Here is a 22,413-nt window from a genome sequence, read left to right on the forward strand (position 1 = left end):
CTTCAACTTATTCCTGTGCCAGTCCGTACCTCGTCAGTTTTTGTCTTTATATGATATTTAATCCGGAGAATATGATAATGATGATAGATATTTGATTGTCTAAATTACAACCTTTATATACTTGAGGTAATTTGCATGTGTAATTGTTGAAAAATCCTACATTGATAAAAGCTGACTGACGACCTATGTCGTGTATTGTTTTAAAGTATTATGTTGAAACCCTATAAATCAAACACTGCTTATATTATTTTCCGAAATCAATCCATGTTGTGTAAGTAATATTACCCATCCAAATAATATTACACAAATAAATACTTGCCTGGACTGTTGAACTCACTGTTCTACTTCAAATCACTTCCTTGATAAATTTTGATAATTCGTATCAACTGTAAATTCAACGAATCGTTTAAATCAAGTTTTACATGTCGATATATGGTTTTATTTTACAACTTCAAACTTAATGGCATAAAAATAACTATAAGAGGTACAGTAAAGTCTTTTCACATTTCATATCTGTGTGTTTTGCTTTCATTTTGAACCTATTTAACTGATCTTGAAAATCTATAGGAATTTTAACTCTTTGAAATATGAAAAAGACTTTACACATCATTGAGCTCAACTGCAGTTGTTGATGAATAACAAAATACAACAGCTAATTTTACTAATTTTATAATGAATTCAAGTCTTTATCCGGAAGTATAACATCGGGAGATAAGATTGGCTGCATTTTTTTTAGTAATACAGATGTTTTTTTCAGGTGTATTTTATCTGACAATTTCGAAACAATGTCTGATTATTTGATGGTTGCATCTATAGATTTTGGCACAACCTATTCTGGGTATGCATTTTCTCTGACGACTGATTTCAAACGTGACCCGCTTCTAATTCATTCTAACCAGACCTGGAATTCAGGAACTGCACAACTGCTGTCACTTAAGACACCTACATGTATTCTTCTAAACAGCAACAGAAAGACAAAATCCATTGGATATGAAGCAGAGAGTGATTATTCGCGGATAAAGGAAGAGGACAATGAAAATCAAGAAGATTATTACTTCTTTCATCGTTTCAAAATGATACTGTATGACAATCAGGTACTGGCGCGTTTTAAAATGCAAGTGACAAAATATCTTTTGTCCATACTTACACCAGATATACTTTGTAGAGGGATATCGATTTTTTTCTCACACCAATCAAGCAATGTGAACATAGCACACACATTAGGGAAACTTAGTGAATCGTCGTCGATGGCGTTGCACCATTGATTCATTTATTCATGTTGTTTCTATTGTTGTTGACCTCGTCTCATCTCCTTCACGAATATCGATATTCTAAAAAAAAAGCAAGGAAAAGAATTCGTTATATCAAGTGCATTAAAAGATAAATCTTTTTAAAAAAGACGATAAATTAACATAAACTTTCAAATTTTCAAACATTTAAATATATGCATTTGAAGTCTTATAGTTCTGAATGTCAAATTACTTTTAATAACTTTAGCATTCTTTTTCAGAATCTGAAGCATCAAAAACTTAAAGATGTGACAGGAAAAACTGTTGTCGCTTCAGAAGTATTTTCAAAATTTATCAAAGCACTCAAAGGTCATTTATTGACTCATTTTGATGAAACGGGCAAAGCCATAGAGCCACATGAAATACGATGGGTATTAACTGTTCCAACGATATGGACAGATGCATCTAAACAGTTCATGCGGGAATGTGCACATCAGGTATAAACTAAACATAACTTGTTGGAATGTTCACGTCGGGTATACTTAAGCATATGTTCACATTAGGTATACATGAGGTACTATAGGCATCTAATGTGGGTACTGTATGTGCATATCAGGTATAAACTAAACATCTCTTGTTGGAATGTGAACATCAGGTATTATCCGAATATCTCATGTAGGCACGTGCTCATCAGGACTTCACTTAAAACATCTCACGCGGGTATGAACACTTAAGGTAATAAATTAAACACACTAAATATACCATGTGCGAATGTGCACATCAGGTATAAACTTAACATATTACTTGGGAATGTAAACATCAGGTATTAGCTTAACGTCTAATGTCGTTAAATGCAAATTAGTCATCACGTAACATCTCAAAAGGGAATGTATACACCAAGTATCAACTGAACATTCCGCAAGGGAATATGCACGGCATAAAAATAGAAATTGAAAATGGAAATTGGGAATGTGCCAAAGAGACCACAACCCGACCACATAACAGACAACAACAAAAGGTCACCAATAGGTCTATAACGCAGCAAGTAACTCCCGCACCCGGAGAGGTCCATCAGCTGACCCCTTAACAAATATATACCAGTTCAGTGTTAATGGACGTCATACTATTCTCCGAATTATACACAAGAAACTAAATTAAAAATCATACAAGACTAACAAAGGCCAGCGGCTCCTGAATTGGGACAGACGCAAACATGCGGCAGGGCTAAACATGCTTTTTGATATTTCAACCCTACCCTATACCTCTAGCCAATGTAGAAAAGTAAATGCATAACAATACGCACATTAAAATTCAGTTCAAGAGAAGTCCGAGTCCGATGTCAGAATATGAAACAAAATGACAATAATACATAAATAACAACCGACTATTAGCAGTTACTGACATGCCAGCTCCAGACCTCAATTAAACTAATTGAAAAATTACGTCTTTATCATATGAATATCAGGCACAATCCCTCCCGTTAGCGGTTTAGTATTATACCATCATACAAAATATGTGAAGAACATAACCCGTGTAATGCCAACAACTGGTTTAAAAAAAATGTGATTAATTCAGATGCAAAGACCCTATAAGTGAATCAATATTAACACCAAAATATGCAATCTTTAATAACCTGACAACAGTATCGTAACTGTATCCCTTTAAAGGTTTTACTAAGTGAATACTGACATTTTTGTGCTTTATAAAGAATATTACCATAAAAGATTGAATGTGAAATACCTGAACGTTTAAGATGTCAGCATGTTGAGTTATACTTACGAATGATGTCCTTGTATCGATGATAAAATTTAGTAAATGTTTTGACTAGTTTGTGATAGCATACACTAAAAGGTTGCCAGAATGTTATATGAAATTAGTTTTTTATATTTGTAGGCTGGTATAGATGATAACAAGCTTGTGATTGCCTTGGAACCGGAAGCAGCCTCTATTTTCTGTCTCTTTCAAGAAAATTCACGTGCATCAAATGAAAGACGCTTGCTTAATCGAACAGGACAGAAATATATGATCATTGATTTAGGAGGTAAACATTTGTATACTTGAAACATCCGAAGTGTACAAGTCAAAGAAATTTAATTTTAACAGTAAATTTATTTGGAAAGTAAACGCGAGATCCATTTTTATGTATAGGTAAAACTATTACATTTATTCATCACCGCAAGTCATTTAATTTTATGATTTTGTAATTTTTTTCAATCAATGAATCATTTTTTTGTAGAAGAAACACTACATTCTGATCTCCTTTGGTGTTAATCCAAAGGATGAAGACCAGGATCTTCCATCCTTATATTGGATTCCTAAGCTTCACATTAATCCTTATAAGAAAAAGTATATTGCAGGTTCTTCCAAGTGTTCCACTTACCCCCTTTCTAAAGGTCTTACTGCCATACTCACTGCAGTTAAAGAAGGACTTCAGAAATATTCCGAAACGGCATATTCAAGAAGTGGTGTTAATCAGATGTGGATACTGAAACATTCAAAAGATTTATCGGTTAATTTACAATCTTAATCATTAAAACATTGTATCAACATTAAAACCTTTGATTTTTCAACTCTTTATACCACTATTCCACATAATTAATTGATATACATGTACATGTAGCTCGACTGAAAGAACTCGTCAACTTATGTGTCTTTAACAAAAATAGCACTAGCCGTTTTAAATATCTAGTTTTGGTCAGGAATTCAGCTTACTTTGTGAAAAATCATACAGTCAAGCAAAAATTACACCGAAGAGGATAACACTGCCATGCTGGACTTTTTAATTGACAACATATTTGTTAAATTTGGAGGTTTTGGTCTTCCAACAGACTATTGTAATTCAATGAGTAACAATTGCGCTCCTCTACTTGGAGATTTGTTTTTGTATTCCTATGAGGCAGATTTATCCAAGGGCTTGTACAGAAAGGAGAAAAGAAATTAGCCCAGTCATTTAATTTCATCTTTCCGTATATTGATGATGTACTGTCTCTGAATAATAATAGATTCAGTGATCACTTACATTTAATATTTCCAAGTGAACTTGAAATTAAAGATACTACCGACACAGATTAATCTGCTTAATATTTAGACCTTTTTCTCGAAATGACTACTGATGGTATGTTAAATACCAAAATTTATGACAAACGCGATCAGTTTTATTTTTCTATTGTCAACTTTCCGTTTCTGTGTAGCAACATCCCAGCAGCACCAGCATATGGAGTATATGTGTCTCAATCGATAGTTACTTTAGAGATAGACCAAAGTATGTTGATTCTGTTGAACGAGGAATACTGCTTTCTCAAAACTTGCTAGGACAGGGCTATGTGATCAAATTAAGGTCATCAAGAAATTTTACGGTCGCCATCATGAGCTGATTAGCCATTATGACAAATGTGTGTCAGAAATCATATCTGATATTCTTTCTCAGTCATAATTACCTTCCATCATTACCGAACTGAACAAAGAAATAACACGACGGTGACGTATACGGTGCAGGATATGCTTACCCTTCCGGAGCACATGATTTCACTCCCAGTTTTTAGTGGAGTTCGTGTTGTTGTTTTTATTTATTATTGATAACTGTTGATATATATAAACTAGTTGGGTGTATATATGTGTGGGGATGACTTTGTATTTGGTTGCTTTCCTATTGAAGTAAACCATCAAATCCTAATATCATACACAGACAAATATATATTTGGTTATAATTTTTAGGGGGTACAGCTGATATAACAATCCACGAGAGACTACCAAAAGGTGTTGATTGTGAATATCCTTCATTGAAAGAACTCCACCACGCTATCGGCGATGACTGTGGTGGATCACAAGTAGATAACGCCTTTATGGAAGTTCTGAGAGATATTCTTGGACAGAAGTTGGTAAATCTGATGAAAAAGAAACAGCCATCAGCCTACCTGGAGCTTCTGAGAGAATTTGAAACATTTAAAAGAAGAGAAATAACAGACAAGAATTACATACGAATTCCCTTAGTGACAATTAATGAGCTAATAGAGGAACTAGGAGAGGACGATGTAGATAATAAGATCAAGATGTCTAAATATAAAAATAAAATAAAACGCAACAGAGAAAAATTTTGTATCGATGCTGAGTTAATGAAGTCGTTCTTTGGTCCAACAATAGACAGAATTGTATCTTTAGTGAAAGAAACGAGTAAAATCAAAGCAATAAAAGAAGTGTCTCTCTTTGTGTTAGTTGGAGGGTTTTCTGAATGTAAGTACGTGCTTCGCGCTCTTAAAGAAGCATTACCCAACAAAACCTTTATTGTTCCTGATGATCCAGGTTTATCTGTTCTAAAGGGAGCTGTAATATTTGGTCATGAAAGAATTATTGAATCGAGAGTCATGATGAATTCATACGGAACAAAAATCTTTGAACCGTTCGACCCAAAAGTGCATGAGATGTCAAGGAAGAAGAGAGCTGGAGGTCGGTATATATGTCCAAAGATATTTGATTTCATAGTAAAGAAAAACGAATCAGTTCCAGTAGGCACAACCATAAAAAGAGAATATTTGACGGATGAACCTCAGCAATGCTATATGGACCTTGCTATGTACAAATCGGACTCCGAATTTACCGAATATACAGACGAAGAGGGTTGCTACCGAGTTTGTGACGCGACGATAGACATACCAAACCCATCAGACGAAAAACGGACCGTTGAGATTGAATATTTCTTTGGTGATACGGAGATAAGAATGACAGCAGTTGAAACAGACAGTGGAGAATCCTGTAATACTGTTTTGAAATTCATCTAGTTTGTTTTATCGTTACATTTATTGCACATGCAACCTTTCATAAAATGTGGAAATATACATGTAGTTTTATTTTCAAGTCAAGTCTTAAGTTAGAATGTATATTATTACCAAAGCTCAACTTTATATGGATTAAATATATAAATAAATAAGGCTTCGCTATTTGTGATTTGAAACATTTATGAGCTATTATAGTTATCAAAGGTACTAGGATTATAATTTAGTACGCCAGACGAGTGTTTTGTCTTCATAAGATTCATCAGTGACGCTCATATCAAAATATTTATAAAGCCAAACAAGTACAAAGTTGAAGAGCACTGAGGACCCGAAATTCCAAAAAGTTGTGCCAAATACGGCTAAGGTAATCTATGCCTGGGATAAGAAAATCTTTAGTTTTTCGAAAAATTCAAAGTTTTGTTAACAGGAAATTTATAAAAATGACCACATTATTGATATTCATGTCAACACCGAAGTGTTGACTACTGGCCTGGTGATACCCTCGGGAACGAAACGTCCACCAGCAGTGGCATCGACCCAGTGGTGTAAATAGTTATCAAAGGTACCAGGATTATAATTTAGTATGCCAGACACGCGTTTCGTCTACATAAGACTCATCAGTGACGCTCATATCAAAATATTTATAAAGCCAAACAAGTACAAAGTTGAAGAGCATTGAGGATCCAATAACAATGACACATGTCAATGGTTGACCATCGTAGGTGAACTATAAAGCTTAACCGTCATTTTTATATTTAAATAAAAATGTTAAATAACAAAAAATACCGAATTCGGAGAAATATTCGACACGGAAAGTCACCTATAAAATGACAAAATCAAAAGCTCAAACACATCAAGCGAATTTTTAAAAAAATGTCAAATGTATGTAGCTGACTTAGTACAGGCATTTTCGTATGTAGAAAATGGTGAATTTATGGCTAGCTAAAACTCTCCCGTGTATGACAATCACAAGAAATTTCTTTATATTGACAACAATGTGTGAACAAAACTAATAGATAGTATAAGTAAAAATATAAAAAAGGGTGCAGCAGTCGTGTTATAATCTCAATCACTAAAAACCCAATTTTCTGCAATAAAGCGTAAACTACACCATAGAATTTTGAGATAACATATGAGAAGATTGCTTTAATAGTATGCTTTCAGTTAAAAAAAAGAAACGATGGGGTCACCGGACCTGTTTTTTTGTTACATAATAAAATAGAGAAATTCTTAACACATTCTATTGTAAAAATACCTTAATCTGAATTATTTGCCCTTGCATTTGAGTTGCCTCCCCTTATGTGGCAAAGTAAGAAAAAATTGTTCAAACAAAAAATTTCCGTTTTTTGTAAAATACAATCATAAATATGATAAAACATGTCATTATCTATGTAGAAGTGGAATTTCTTACACATGAATTATCTACTTCTCTAAAAATTTGCACATTCTGTTAAAGATCTAGACCTTGTTTTCTGGTATTTCCAAATCCAAGATGGAGGAAGACACCCTATTTACCTTAACAAACAAAAACAAAAAGGCATATAGACAAAGCACATTAGGAAAACAGTAAGACACGTATACAAAAGTTATCATATTACAATAACACAATGGCGGGACGTGAAAGTACCTAGCCACGTCACAAAGAACCGAAAGAATACTATAACACGTAATTAAGTAGATAAATAAGGTCAAAACATAGAATCTATACTTCAAGATCATCGTGTATTATTTGTGAAGTTGATACGGAGTATTTATCAACAAGTTCTTGGCATCAACTACCGATGAACTTTTTGTATAGGAACGAGACGTTCTTTGACATATCCCTGGTTCATCAATTTTCTGCTCATACACTGGTGAAGTTTTAAAAAGTTTGAGTAGCACCGAGAGAGTTGAAAAATGTCTTGTAGAAGTTATAGCAATTAATGAACAATTAGGTAATCCCTTATATACAACAACATATATGTATTATTGGAGTAGGTTGAGATTTTGGGAAATCATTAGTGCTTCGTGGCTTCAAGAACATTAAAATGAACAGCAAACCAGAGGACTTACCTTATTGTATTGGATAACTCAGTTTCACTAACCGGCAGCGTATCTAGAAAATTCCTTATTGTACGAAAAATATTATCAAGATTTCGAGTTTTCAATCGATAAGCGTTTGCTAAATTTATTTCTTCTTTTCCCTATCAAGTTTAAATACAATAATGAATAAAACTCAAAAATGTCTCAGATATGCAAGTGTTTTTCCCATAAATTTGTGCCGGTTCATTTTATCTGCCCAATTTGTTTTCATTATGAAACGGGTAATACGGATTTTGTTCGATTGGAATTTGATTTCTTAAAGTAAGAATCAAGCAATGCATCTCACTCTAGAAAATCTCTGATTATGTGCCTGTATTTTGATTTACTTCTGATCCTGTTTGGTTCCATCTGCTCATCAACATTTTTATTAAGGTTTGGACTTTCGAATATTAAAACCCGACTCGAGGATCACTGAATAAACTCAAAAGTCGAAATACGCTTCTGGTTCAATTAAATTCGAATTGTTAATGGTATTAAACTTTTAATCAGTTTGGTATGTGTCGCAGGTTCAATAGGATTGCTATATCCTTTCGTTTTAAGGTGCCCTGGGATTTTTTACTTGCCAATGCCAATACTTATTTTTTTTACGTCAATTACTTGGTGTTTACTTTTGAGATATAAATTCATATATAGATAAAACATGTATAATAAGATGTGGCATTAGTGCCAATGAGACAACTCTCCATCCAAGTTTAAATTTGTGAAAGTGAGTCGAAAATAAATTGACAAAGATATGGCTAAAAATGAAAAACAAAAACCGTACACAATCACAAAAAAAAAAAGAGATTAGATTTCACAGATTTTGAAAATTATAAGCCATCATTGTATATGTCTAATATATCTAAAACATATCTGCACGTTCAGTATTCATCATTTAATCAATTTAATCAATCAAGCTTTATATAAAAAGATGAGGACAGACAAATTCAGTTTAAAATAGACCTGCAGAAGAAATTAAGTTTGAACTGACTATTCTCTAATTAACTGACTTTCTATATTTGATTTTAAATGTGAATCAAATAAGTCGTTTACATCAAGTTTAGCATATCTATATTGTTTAGTTTTGAAATTGCACTGCATACGTTATGACAGTAGGATTTTTTATAAGAGGTACCATATTGCATTTTCTGTTTAGTTTGCACGTTAAAATTTAATTGTACACGTTTTACCTAGAAAATATGTTCTTACAGTTTTTTTTTATAGCGAAGTGAGAATAAAGAAACAATTCATATGTGTATTCAAAACGCTACATTTGTTGACTGATGTTCTTTGCAACCACACATACGTTATGTTCTTTGTAGAGGTACAGGTCAATTGGTAAATTTAACGGTTTACAATAAATACACAGTTGAATATTTTTCGATCAACGAACACAAAAATAACATTTCGCAGTTCTAACTGTCTAACCTTGTTGCAAGACAATGGCTTTCGATATTTATGAAATGCGATTTGCTTTTAACATTTTGATTTTCCAAATATTTTCACTTCATCTTTCGGGATCATGTATAAATTAGTGTTACTCATACAAGATTTTATTGATCTGTTTATGCACATTTTAAAGATAATTTGGTTACATGTACTACTATATTCGCATGTATCTATATACATGTAATGTTGATACGATTTGTTATCAATTTGTCTATTTTCAACTTGAGTTTCATATAATAGATTTAAAACATTAATCTGTATTGATCATATAAAATTGAGAATGGAAATGGGGAATATGCGAAAGAGACAACAACCCGACCATAGAAAAAAACAACAGCAGAAGGTCACCAACAGGTCTTCAATGTAGCGAGAAATTCCCGCACCCGGAGGCGTCCTTCAGCTGGCTCCTAAACAAATATATACTAGTTCAGTGATAATGAACGCCATACTAATTTCCAAATTGTACACAAGAAACTAAAATTAAAATACTACAAGACTAACAAAGGCCAGAGGCTCCTGACTTGGGACAGGCGCAAAAATGCGGCGGGGTTAAACATGTTTGTGAGATCTCAACCCTCCCCCTATACCTCTAGCCAATGTAGAAAAGTAAACGCATAACAATACGCACATTAAAATTCAGTCCAAAAGAAGTCCGAGTCTGATGTCAGAAGATGTAATCAAAGAAAATAAACAAAATGACAATAATAAATATACATGCCCCATAAATTCATAGGATATATCTTGGTGTAATATTCCAAAGGATTTATGTAAAGTAATATTTTCCAAAGTGCTGTTCGGACTGGGTTAATTTTAATTTCATGGCTTAAGTAATGATTTACTAAAATATTTGCATGCATTTATATAACATTGATTTTATACTACAAATACTGTTTTCACAATCATATATGACTCATAACACGAAAAAGCATATAAAAAATTAAAATTAAAACAATATGATATGAACTGCGTACCATAGAATTGTTCCAGTCAGTGGTATCCAGATCAAAGTGTTATTGTGTATTCGCATTACTATAAGACGTGTTACGGTACTTATCTATCCCAAATTCATGTATTTAGTTTGATGTTATATTTGTAATTTTCATCGGATTTTGTCAAATTGGTTGACGTCTTTTCTATTAAATTCATGTGTTAAAATTAATCACCGCCGTCATTTATTAGTTTTGATTTTGTTCAACGTAATCTGTACGATTTTTATGTTTGAAGTTAGATTCAAAACAAACCGGACATATATAGAACATAGTTAATTGCTATTGATTAGTATTGCAATGTGCATTGTGTTTAAATGTATTATCAGTATTTAGTTCTATTATGATCTTAATTCAATCCTATTTCTATCTTATTTTTTAGGAATAATATTTCAAATATGACGTCATATTTTTGCTGTTTCAGAAATTCAAATGTCTGCATGGCGTAATATTGTACCTTTTCAACACTTCGTATGTGACGTCATGGTTATGACTTTTGGCGTTCAGGCCTGGTGTGTCACTGAGTCGGGTGTGTCTATTTTCTGTGTTGGTCTTCAATGCATTATGTATTATGGTTTTGTTTTCTGTAATTAGTAAACGTCAGTTTGATCATGTAAATCTTTTATATTCATTTGATAAAATTTACTGTTTGCAATAGCATAAATTGTTCTATATAATAAGGATGTTCTTATCACAAGCAAAAAACCCTCGCCGTATTTGGCACAACCTTTTTCAACTTTTGATCCTCAGAGCTGTACAACTTTGTCCCCCTTTTTTTGACTTTCGAACTTTTATATCTGGGCGTCACTGGTAAGTCTTGTTTGGACGAGGCACGTTTTTGACGTAATAAATTTTAAACCTGATGCCTTTTGTTATCTTTTATTCATGTGTTTCTATACCTAATACGTTCTGTTATTTATTTTTACTGTAGTCCTGTATTATTATGTTGTCATTTTAATGTTATATTTAACAATGCCATCAAAGTGCGAGGTTTGGCATGCCACAAAACCATTTTTTTTCTTTAAAAAATGTCCTGTACCAAGTCAGGAAAACGGCCATTGTTATATCATAGTTCGTTTCTATGTGTGTAACATTTTTACGTTGTGTTTCCGTTGTGTCGTTTGTTTTCTCCTATTTTTTAGTGTGAATTCACATTACTGTAAGACGCGTCACGGTACTTTTCTATCCCAAATTCATGTATTTGGTTTTTATGTTATATTGGTTATTCTCATCGGATGTTGTCTAATACTTAGTCCGTTGCTGTGTGTGTTACTTTTTAATGTTGTGTCGTTATTCTCCTCTAATATTTAATGCGGTTCCCTCAGTTTTAGTTTGTTACCCCTATTTTGTTTTTTGTCCATAGATTTATGAGTTTTGAACAGCGGTATACTACTGTTGCCTTTATTGCATTGTTGTCTTAATATTTACAATATACTATTGTACTAGCATAGCTTCTACAAATATTAATAAACAGTTAGAAACTTACGTTGTAATGGAATACGATTATATTTACATGTTAGATAATCTTTCTTGACACTGTAGACTTTGTATGAAGAAACTGTATGGTATATATATAAAAAAAATATACATGTAGCGACCCAACATATAATAGCAGAATGGCATATAGAGGTCAACATAACGTTTTCAGCAAGCGGCAGGATTTACTACACTGTCTTTTGGTTTAAAATCGCTCTTAGGTACATATATGGAACAGGCACATACATATGAAAAAGGTCGAAGATTAAACTTTTTTTTTATCAGATTTTAGATAACTTAAGAAAAATTTCATACTATAATACTCTTGCTAGTGATAATACATTTTTGCCAAGAAAAAAAAAACATAGAGAAAAATCAATTAGTAATGTTTAGAGTCTGAAACATCTGTAATATTATACAGCTGGTTAAATATATGTCATTTTTATAACAAAGTCGCGCTTAATCTCATGGGTCACTAAATGTAGTTTTGACAGGAACACTGAATATGTCAATGGTGTGTGTTAAAATTGTTTTAAAGTTTCAAGAAATGAACTACAAATCTTCCTGAGGAAATCAAATTTACATACTCACATTCCTTATATCTAGATCTTTGAAATGAATAATTTAAGGGGTTTGCTTAAAAGTAAAATAAAGAATCAAGGAATAAAAACGAAGAATTAAAAAAACTTGGAATAAAAGCCTTCCAAAAGAGCATATGAGGATGATTTTTTTCTTAGAGTTTATGGCATACTTCAAATGAACTCACTGATTTTAAAGATTATCGGATATGCTGACAAGCGAAAAATGATCCATTCGTTTTATGTTTTATAATTTAGGGATTTTACTTTTTAGTACAGATGTGTTTTTATCTGACAATAACGAGACAGCAGTAAACAATGTCCGATTTGTTAATGGTTGTGTCTATAGATTTTGGCACATTCTATTCTGGGTATGCATTTTGTTTGACGACTGATTTCAAAGAAGATCTACTAATAATTCATCCTAATTAGGCCTGGAATGCAGGTGATGTACAATTTATGTTATTAGAGACACCTATTTGTATTCTTCTCAATAGAAACAGAAAGATCAAATCATTTGGATATGTAGTAGAAAACGATGATTCATGAATAGGGAATAGGAAATGATAAACAAGAAGTATTTTACACCTTTCATCGTTTCAAAATGATACTGTATGAAAATGAGGTAACGAAATTATGCATTTGACAAATTAAATTAAATGTTTTTCGGTAATTTCATCGCACACTTTGTTAATGTGATACTAATGATTGGTGATATCAATTTTTTAAGACAAGTGTAGTTTATGAAAACTTACAACACTATGTAAAGGCATTATGTAAATCCAACCACTACATCTTTGTACATGACCATATATAGGTGATATTTTATATGACCGAACATGACATGGTGTAACTTATATGAATTAAGATGACCATTAAATGACATAATGTATACAAGTGTAGTTTATGAAAACTTACAACACTATGTAAAGGCATTATGTAAATCCAACCACTACATCTTTGTACATGACCATATATAGGTGATATTTTATATGACCGAACATGACATGGTGTAACTTACAATGTATATAAATTAAGATGACCATTGAATGACATAATGTATACAAAGGTTTAAGCTTTTTCATTTGCAATGTAAAATTCGTTTTGACCTTGCTTCAAGGGTTGGCCTATAGTTCATCGTCGACGACATTTTATTTTTGTTTACTTTCGAGTTGAAATCACCGTAGGCTTATTTCATTTATAAATTTGTTTTCAAATAGTTCAGCTGTTTTTGAATCCATATCCTTTCTTTTCAATGATATCGATATTCTTCATAGGGACAGCAATAATTGCAGCACGTACATTTAGAAAGTTTAACTACAAAAATAAAATCCATAAAGCAATCAATATAAGTATATTGATTTGAAAAACAAAATGAAATTTTAAAATGTCTTTTAGAAAGATAAGAGCATTATATTTCTTAAAGTCGAAATACATGTAATACAATTGATTTTTTTCAGTATCTTTTACAGCAAAGACTGAAGAATGTAAAAAGAAAAAACTCTACCCGATTCAGTACTATTGTCATAATTTATTATTTAACTTATATGTAATATAAGTTCTGTTTATACAAACAAGAGTATAATTATTATCTGGTGAAAGATGCTGACATCATTGATAAATTTACATCATTGACCACCTGTTTTAGTTTGAGAAAAATTTCTATGGTATTTGACACTTTGAGGTTATGGAGTCTCACCAGGACAAACATTAATCTTTTCCTAATCAGATACATGTCACAAACAATTACTCTTGGTGAGAAAATGCAGATTATGATAACAGATCTTATAAAATTTATTGCACAGCAATCAGTATATCATTCTGAAGGCCAAGTGAGGTCAGTCTCCTCCCACTGTATGATTTGATATACCCAATCTGTGTGTGAAGCCATATGCATGGTCTTTGTATAATCACTTTCTAGGTTCACAGCAGTCTGACTAGTTCATATAGTTTACAGTGCTATTATTCAAGTTACCACAATTTTCAATTTTATGACAGATGACCTTCAGTAAAGTTTTATTACGCCTTTACTAAATATACAGATGAAAAAGGATGGCGTTGTCAGTTTGTTTTAGATTTATGAGTTTGACTGTCCCTTTGGTATCTTTCGTCCCTCTTTTGTAACCATGTGCTTTTGTAACCAAGAATGTAAAGTGACAATAGACAAACTTGACCCATCAGATGAACGATGAACCGTTGAAGTGGACTAGTACTTTGATGACACGGAGATATGAATGACAGTTGTAGAAACAGACAGTGGAAAATCCTGTAAAACGTTTTGGAAATTCATTTAACTTGTTTTGGTAATACGTTAATTGCAAACACAACCTTCCACAAACCGACTAAACATAGTTTCAAATCATGTGTTAAGTTTATTTACATTTTAATTTTTATATTCCAGAAACTATTTGTCGAAATATTTTTTACCTGCTCGGACGCTAGTTAAAACAATACTAAAAAGATTGTAATTAAGAATAACATATACGGTACTAATTTTGCTAGACTAAATGCGCATATCGACAATCAATGCATATTCAGTGATGCTCGAGGCCAAAATATTCGAAAAATCCACATTATTACCTGTTCTATACCACATGAGTATTTTGTTATGGTATGAAGATTAAGAAGACATTAGCAAACCAAAGTAGCAGTAAAATGAAATCAATTACAGATTTAAGGCAATATCGATCGTGGTGTGATTGAAAATGAGTGATCTACCCATTTTCTCATCGTTTACTTCATGAAGAGAGAAATGTTTATATTATAGGAGTAGGGCATTAAGGCCTGGTTTTGGCCCAAGAAAATAAAATGGTTGATAACTTTTTCAAATTGGAACATAATCTTTAGAAATGCATAGGGTCAAGAAATATAAATGAAAAACATTAAGATTCTTATGTGATGACGTCACAATTACGTCATAATATATACTGTTTTCACAAAAACGATGAAAATTCAGAATTTATGCAGTTTTCTATCTTTATTTCTGTTGTGGAAACATCGTGCGCAGCCAAGAAACAACAAAATAATTTAACTGAAGCTTTATCATTACTATTGACAAAATCTCACCAAATATAAAGTTGTTTCTTCGGTGCGCACATACTTTTCCAATCGAAAATATACTTAACAATTTGATGAAAAACAAGGAAAATCACAAAATTTTACAAAATATGCAAATTAAGGCATAATTTGTTGCCATGGTAACTTGTTTAATGTCCAAAATTATTTTGTTTTTCTGAATACCTTCTACTTGAGATACTTTTCAGTAATTTTAAAATATGTATGATAACTTTTAAATTTGCAGTAATTTTCGTTTTTTTTAGTGAATTAATACTCAAAATCGTCCCTGTGGAGAACGTTCAAACATTTGGATACCGACGTTAGGTCACTTCTTAAAAGATTTATACGTAAGAAGATAGAAGACCTGGATGCTTCACGCTTTGTATAAAAGTGCCTTATGTTATGAAGTTTCCGTTTGTTATACGTCAATTGTTCTTAAACTCATTTTCATGGTTCAGTGACTACTTGAAAAATAGTTTTTTGGTAAGGTTATTTTTTCTTATAAAGAACGATAAAATAACTGTATTCAGTATGTGCGTACCTTGCCAGTTGATCATGTCGGTCAGACAGATATCATCTGACCTCGACCTCATTCTATGGACCAGTGTTCAAGTTCATATAAATTGTATCAGATACTTTATGCAATAGGTTCACTATATTTGGTGCATGGGTTGATAGTAAGGAGTACATGTTCAACTGTCAGCTTCGTCTGACATTAACCTCATTTTCATGGTATAGTGATCAAAGTTAAGTTTTTGTGTTTTGGTTTTTTGTTTGTTATACTATAAGCCATAGGTCCACTATATTTGTTGTAAGGAAATATTGTGTGATGTATATGCCAGTCTCGCATGTTTTGTTTGAAATTGACCTCATTTTCACGGTTCATTGCTCAAGGTTCTGTTTTTGTGTTTTGGTCTATTTATCTTAACCTATTAGCAATAATTTTATTTGGTGAATGGAATGATTGTAAAGTGAACCTGCCTGTCAAGTCCGTATCATTGACGACCTTGACCTCATTTTTGGTTGATTGATTAATGTTAAAGTTTCCATGGTTAAATTTGTGTCTTAGATACTAAAAACAATAGGGCATTATTGTTGACAGATATATTGCTTGTAAGGTTCACATATCTGTCTAGCATGGTTTATTTGGTCTATCCCTATTGATGAAAGGTATTTTCTTCGTGCACTACGATTATTTCGGAATAACGTTAAAGAGAATGCTACAATGGCGGCTTGCGCAGTCCGAGCTCCGGAATGGATTAAAATGACATTCTTTGAGTACTTTATCATGGTTCAATGGTCAAAGATTAGTTTTCCTGGTTAAGTCTGTTTCTTAGAACTAAAAGTGACACCTGTAGTAAAGCTATATATTTAAGATTATTAACAAATACCAATTAAGAAGGCGATACATTTAAGCGTGCGTTCTCCTGTTGATGTTTGCAAGGGAGGTAATATCTTGCCCAAACATTTGTTTTTCACAAATCTCACAATTCTTTAAGTTAGGTGAAGTGGTGGCTTTTCTCTTATGTTTTTTTTGAAGTTAGATGTAATGATTGACATGGACAATAAATATTTAAACAATGTAGGATGCATAAATTTTATTATATCAAATACGGCGTATTTTACAGAGTAACATATCTGTTATAAATAAACAATTATATACAATAATTTGAACTAGATATTAACAAAAAAATAAACAATTACTAAAATAAATAAGAGCTTGTAAACAAAATAGGACAAAGCTAGACACCTCAGATCTGTGTATGAAGGCGAAGACATTTTCTTCATGTATGATAATTTTCAAAATTTTGAAACGAGTTTTGATAATACAACGGAACTAACAGTTGTTCACCGTATATGTATTTTGACAATAAGTGTCTCTTCAGTTGTGCTAATGGCCAAAATAGACAAATAAGAGAAACACAAAATGTATGCCTATATGTTGATATATATTAGGTGATTTTAAACTATATAAATGAGTAGATGGTATCATATGATAGTGTTTGCTGCATTTTACATGTTCTGCATGGTTTTAATAAAAGAATTCGCAAAATCAAAATATAACAATTCACTTTTCTAAAGCATAACAGTGAAGTCCTTAAAATTACAATCTAAAACCAAAAAAATATAATAATAAAAACAAACTTTATAAATATTGCAAGCACTACACAAAGCAGACATAACGCACGTTGTCAACATGATATTGTATAACACATAAATTTTACTGAAATTGTCATGCCGTCAGTGTACTACATAATATATTAGAAACTGAAAAGTACTGATAAATTAATTCATGTAAATATATTAACATCATTACAATGTATTCAGCCTCAAATATAACAACAGATGTAAAAATAGAATTTTATTTTTTTCAAAACGGTGAAGTGTTTTCCCTGATCAAAGTAATTTGATTATCTAATCATGAAAAATGACAAACCAAAATCAAAGACTGACATATAAATATACTATGTAGCTATATGGTGTTAATCTGGAACACCAATATGTAATAAAATTGATAATAAATGTGAACCTCATAAAGATAAACGTTAGAACCATATCAGGTAATGGCTTCCCACATTGAAAAAAGACGAATTCTTATCAGGTAATACAACTAGAAGCATAACGAATTGACAGAAAATCATAACGAAATAGCAATATACGTGAGAATAGAAAAGCAGATTCCGTACTATGTAACAAAACGACTGCATAACATTTATTCATGTACACATCAAGTAGTGTTAAAAGATTCATTCCCAACGACAAAATAACATCAAATAATGTCGAAATCGAATAAAGTTATAAAAATTATATGAAGATATTATATAACCATATCATGTAATATCAAATATCATGAAATTATGCTTATAAGCTTTAATACACGTTAATTTAAAATCTCACTTGTCTGCAATCTTTGTTCTTGCTAAGTTTTATGAGAGTAAACTATATGTTTTTTATACTAATTAAGATCATAACACAACGTTGACTGATTTTCCCTTACTTTTGACATCTTTGCCGATTATTTCGTCTGTTTGTTTCGTTTACGAATCGTTGTCAGTATAATAGAATTTCACACGACTGTCATAAAAGTGAGAGGTTCAGCTAGCTATTAAACCAGGTTTAATCCACCATTTTCAACATTAGAACATGCCTCTACAAAGTCAGGAATATCACAGTTGACGTCCGTTTGTTTGTTGTGTTTTAGCTTTTGATTCTGCCAATTGATTAGGGACTATCCGTTTTGAGTTTTCCACGGAGTTCAGTATCTTAGTATTTTTTTTTATATTACTTTATATATACGACATAAAACAAATATCAACAATGTCATTTAGTTATATGCCAATTCTATATTGACTAATAACAAAACATGTTTAGTAATGTCAAAACCATATAATATAAGGACAAAAAAATCATAAAGTAAAATTACTAAAGTACTAAAAAACATCACGTTATGTCAGGACGCCATATAAAATAGCTGTTGCTTGCATAGTATTTACAATAAACACTAGGAAAGCTTTCTCACATCATGGTACATGTATTCCAAAAACATTGTTTTCTCGATAAATGTCAGTTTTAGCTCTAAACTTTAAAACAATATTCGGTAAGCCTTAACTTATTTACCTTATTATATACAATAAATTATACAAAGAACACTTTGAAAAGCCAAAGTTTTTGCAAATCTAGATTCTAACAATGGCTCAATAATGCTTACGCTTGAAACGAGAGTCTTGACAGGATAAATGTAGTACCTCATTTAGTACCTCATCCCAAATTCCTTTTGTTCTTTAGAGGTAACTCAATTAGGTTAGGAGTAGCTAATGTTTGATTTATCTGACATTGAAACAGTACTACCGGAAGTGCTAGCAGTAGAGATGGACACAGCTTTAGATGTATCCTTTGGCCTGTTGACTTTTGCTGAAGATGATGTAAAAATTGCCTTCACATTATTTCTAAATTCTGAACTTAAACAACAAGTTATAATAAAATTAGAAGGGGTCAATACAATGTACGACATACTAGAAGCTGTTGATATAGATCGAATGTCGTTATTATTGATAGTTTCCACACCAAACATAAGGTACAGAAAATCAAATGACATCGAAAATATCGTAAACAATCCTTGCAACAAAGAAAGAGACGTGATTGCGATGGTTGAGTACGTTAATTGATTTTCTTTTCTCATCTTTGCATTAGTTGACATTTTCTTTCTTGCAGCTGTTGATTTCTTCAATGCGATAACCAGTAAAATTTCAAAAATTAACAAAACTGTAGATGGAATGACATTGAAAATAAACATCTCTAATGTTTGAACTATTGCTAAGTACTCAAAGAATGTCATTTTAATCCATTCCGGAGCTCGGACTGCGCAAGCCTCCATTGTAGCATTCTCTTCAACGAACGCTGGTACTGTTATTCCGAAATAATCGTAGTGCACGAAGAAAATACCTTTCATCAATAGGGATAGACCAAATAAACCACAAATGCAATATGTAATAATCTTTTTAGAACACAACCGATCCGCTTTGAAAGGGTGTCCAACACAAATGTATCTTTGGGCAGCAAGAAGAACTGTAGTATAAAAAGATGCTGTTGTAAAAATTTTCGGCAAAACTTCTGTCATATAATGGTAAACACGACACCATTCGTAAGGTAGATAGTACAAATGATTCCGAATTGCAAAGAAATAAACCCACATTATACTTGGAAACAAAGGACCAATGCTGTCGCAAATAGCTATAGCTATTAAACAGAGGTGGGATTTCGAATTCATGCCGTTTTTGAAAAATACGAAAATCATGAATGAATACATAATAATATTAAAAACAGTCAAGATTGGAATTCCATAAGCATAAATGACAATTTCAAATCCATGTTGGTACCATTGTCTAAAATCTACGATAATAATTTGTTCAAGTGTTGTACCATTTGACATATTTATTTTATCAGCTTTTGAAGTTGAAGATGATGCATTTGACGGGATGGTAAATACATTTGACGGTTTTGTTGATGTTTCAGTGGATGCATATGACAGAGTAGTACATAAATTTGACGGCGTACTCGCATTAAAATCTATGTCGAAACTAAATGGTGTTGACAAATTAGTCATATTAGGTTAGTAAATTAGTCACTTTAACTACAAAATAGCAAAGCCTGGTTATAACCTGTGATTCTACTATGTTCGTACACAATCGAAAGTCCAAAAGTCAAAAACTATTTTCCAATATTTTGTTTACCTTTGTTTGAGTATGAAAGCCTTTTCCAGTGAAACAAGTCGCCAAATAATTTCGCTTTTATACTGGAAATCGTTTTCCGTCTTATCAAATATTTATAAATCCTTTAAATTTCATTTAAAATCAATTTTATAAATCGAAATGTATAATATCAAATGCAGCAAACCTTGGAAGCAATTATCCTCGAAGGGGTTACTAAACATAAACCAATCAGGATGTATAGTTCACTAATCTTTGAGATATTCATTGTATACGTTCCACTAACCTTTGATATATTCATTGTATACGTTCTCCTAACCTTTGAGATATTCATTGTATACGTTCCATTAACCTTTGAGATATGCATGGTAAATGTATACGTTCCATTAATCTTTGAGATATGCATGGTATACAATTTCAAATCAATGTTCGTACCATTGTCAAAAATCTACGACAATAATTTATTCGATAATTTATAAGCATGGTATACGTTCCACTAACCTTTGAGATATGCATATCATACGAGATAGTCAAGGTATGTGTTAAACTAACTTTTGATATATTCATGGTATACGTTCTATTGATTTTGGACATATGAATGTTATATGTGTTCCATTAAACTTTGGGATAGTCATGATATATGTTTCATTTATATTTGAGAAATATGTGTTTGTCTAAAAATAATCATTTAAGTTCTGTATTGAGCAAAACAAAAATGTAATCATCAATGCCAAGACAAAATAACATCTACTTGTTCACCTCAAACGAGCTCAAACGTTTCCCATCTAAAATTATAGATACTTATGTACTTGACAGATATGCTACGTTATGTTTTATGAGATATGGGGATGACATTTTTTATTAAAACATTTAACTCTAAGACATTAACAACTTCTCTAATAAACGTCCGTACTGAAGATAGATTTCATAATTCAATTTAAATCTCCTCCAAACAAAAATTGTAAAATTCAAAACATCTAGCTTTATAATCAAATCAAAAAGATCCATTTGAATAATAAAATCAAATGTACGACTAAATAAACCAACAGAACAACTTGTAATTTTAATTTATTATATACTCAAGATGTATAAATTTTTTGTGAATACATTTTAGCTGAAAAAAAGTTGGCAACAAAATTTAATCATGTATATAGTTTAATTCGTCTAATAATAGAATTATAAGTACATGTATAACGGTTCATACACAATGGTATCCGAAGAGAATGCAATAATGTGCGAACATAGCTTTGCATCCATAATCTATCATATGATTCAAAAGTAGCGTTACTCCAACATTTGGTATGATACGAGTTTAAGAAATGGTACAGTTCTCTACAAATCTCATTAACTTTAACTTTTATCTTTAACATCAATGACTATCAATGATTATAATTTATATGCTAAGAAAAATATTTAATATACTTAGTAATACTGATATAATGAATTTAGTAATAATGATTTGATAAATTTAGTAATAATGATTTTATAAATTTAGTAATAATGATTTAATACATTAAGTGACAATAATTCAATATACTTTTAAATATATAAGGATACAATTTAATATACAACTGAATGCTCCTTATAATTATTAATCTATC

General features: G+C 31.6%; 1 protein-coding gene across 2 annotated transcripts; it reads left to right on the forward strand.

Annotated features, from left to right (window-relative positions):
* Nucleotides 1-388: 388 nt before the first annotated feature.
* LOC143071575 (heat shock 70 kDa protein 12B-like) lies at nucleotides 389-6,153 on the forward strand. 2 transcript variants are annotated; one of them, XM_076245973.1, is made up of 5 exons: nucleotides 389-484; nucleotides 758-1,094; nucleotides 1,511-1,726; nucleotides 3,123-3,270; nucleotides 3,587-4,933. In XM_076245973.1, exons 2-5 carry the CDS (start codon nucleotides 786-788, stop codon nucleotides 3,754-3,756), a joined length of 843 nt encoding a protein of 280 aa, XP_076102088.1. In that variant the 5' UTR covers nucleotides 389-484; nucleotides 758-785; the 3' UTR covers nucleotides 3,757-4,933. The 2 variants fall into 2 exon arrangements, with proteins under 2 accessions (XP_076102088.1, XP_076102087.1); XM_076245972.1 differs by lacking the exon at nucleotides 3,587-4,933 and adding an exon at nucleotides 4,944-6,153 and having other exon boundaries at nucleotides 398-484.
* The last annotated feature ends 16,260 nt before the right edge of the window (nucleotides 6,154-22,413 follow it).

The sequence above is a fragment of the Mytilus galloprovincialis genome, chromosome 4, assembly GCF_965363235.1.
Source record: "Mytilus galloprovincialis chromosome 4, xbMytGall1.hap1.1, whole genome shotgun sequence".
NCBI lineage: Eukaryota > Metazoa > Mollusca > Bivalvia > Mytilida > Mytilidae > Mytilus > Mytilus galloprovincialis.